This window comes from Myotis brandtii, unplaced genomic scaffold (assembly GCF_000412655.1).
Source record: "Myotis brandtii unplaced genomic scaffold, ASM41265v1 scaffold743, whole genome shotgun sequence".
Taxonomy (NCBI): Eukaryota; Metazoa; Chordata; class Mammalia; order Chiroptera; family Vespertilionidae; genus Myotis; species Myotis brandtii.
The window spans coordinates 1782089-1782305 of NW_005370960.1; the positions used below are offsets into that span (position 1 = coordinate 1782089).

General features: G+C 68.7%; 1 protein-coding gene across 1 annotated transcript in view; it reads left to right on the forward strand.

Annotated features, from left to right (window-relative positions):
• The window catches only part of NUDCD3 (NudC domain containing 3), a 40174-nt gene that overhangs the window by 34353 nt on the left and 5604 nt on the right, over positions 1-217 (forward strand). The window contains exon 4 of the mRNA XM_014530541.1: positions 43-186. Coding sequence (XP_014386027.1) covers positions 43-186 — 144 coding nt within the window. The remainder of the gene's footprint in view (positions 1-42; positions 187-217) is intronic.

Consider the following 217-nt stretch of genomic DNA (forward strand, 5'->3'; position numbering starts at 1 on the left):
CTCACTTCCCTTCCCACGGCCTCTGCTCTGCTCCCTCCTCAGGTCTCGGTGGCCCTCAGCAGCAGCTCCATCCGCGTGGCCGTGCTGGAGGAGCGCGGGGAGCGCGTCCTCATGGAGGGGAAGTTCACGCACAAGGTCAACACGGAGAGCTCTCTGTGGAGCCTGGAGCCCGGGAAGTGCGTCCTGGTGAGTGGGGGGCTGTGCGCCCGCGAGCGCG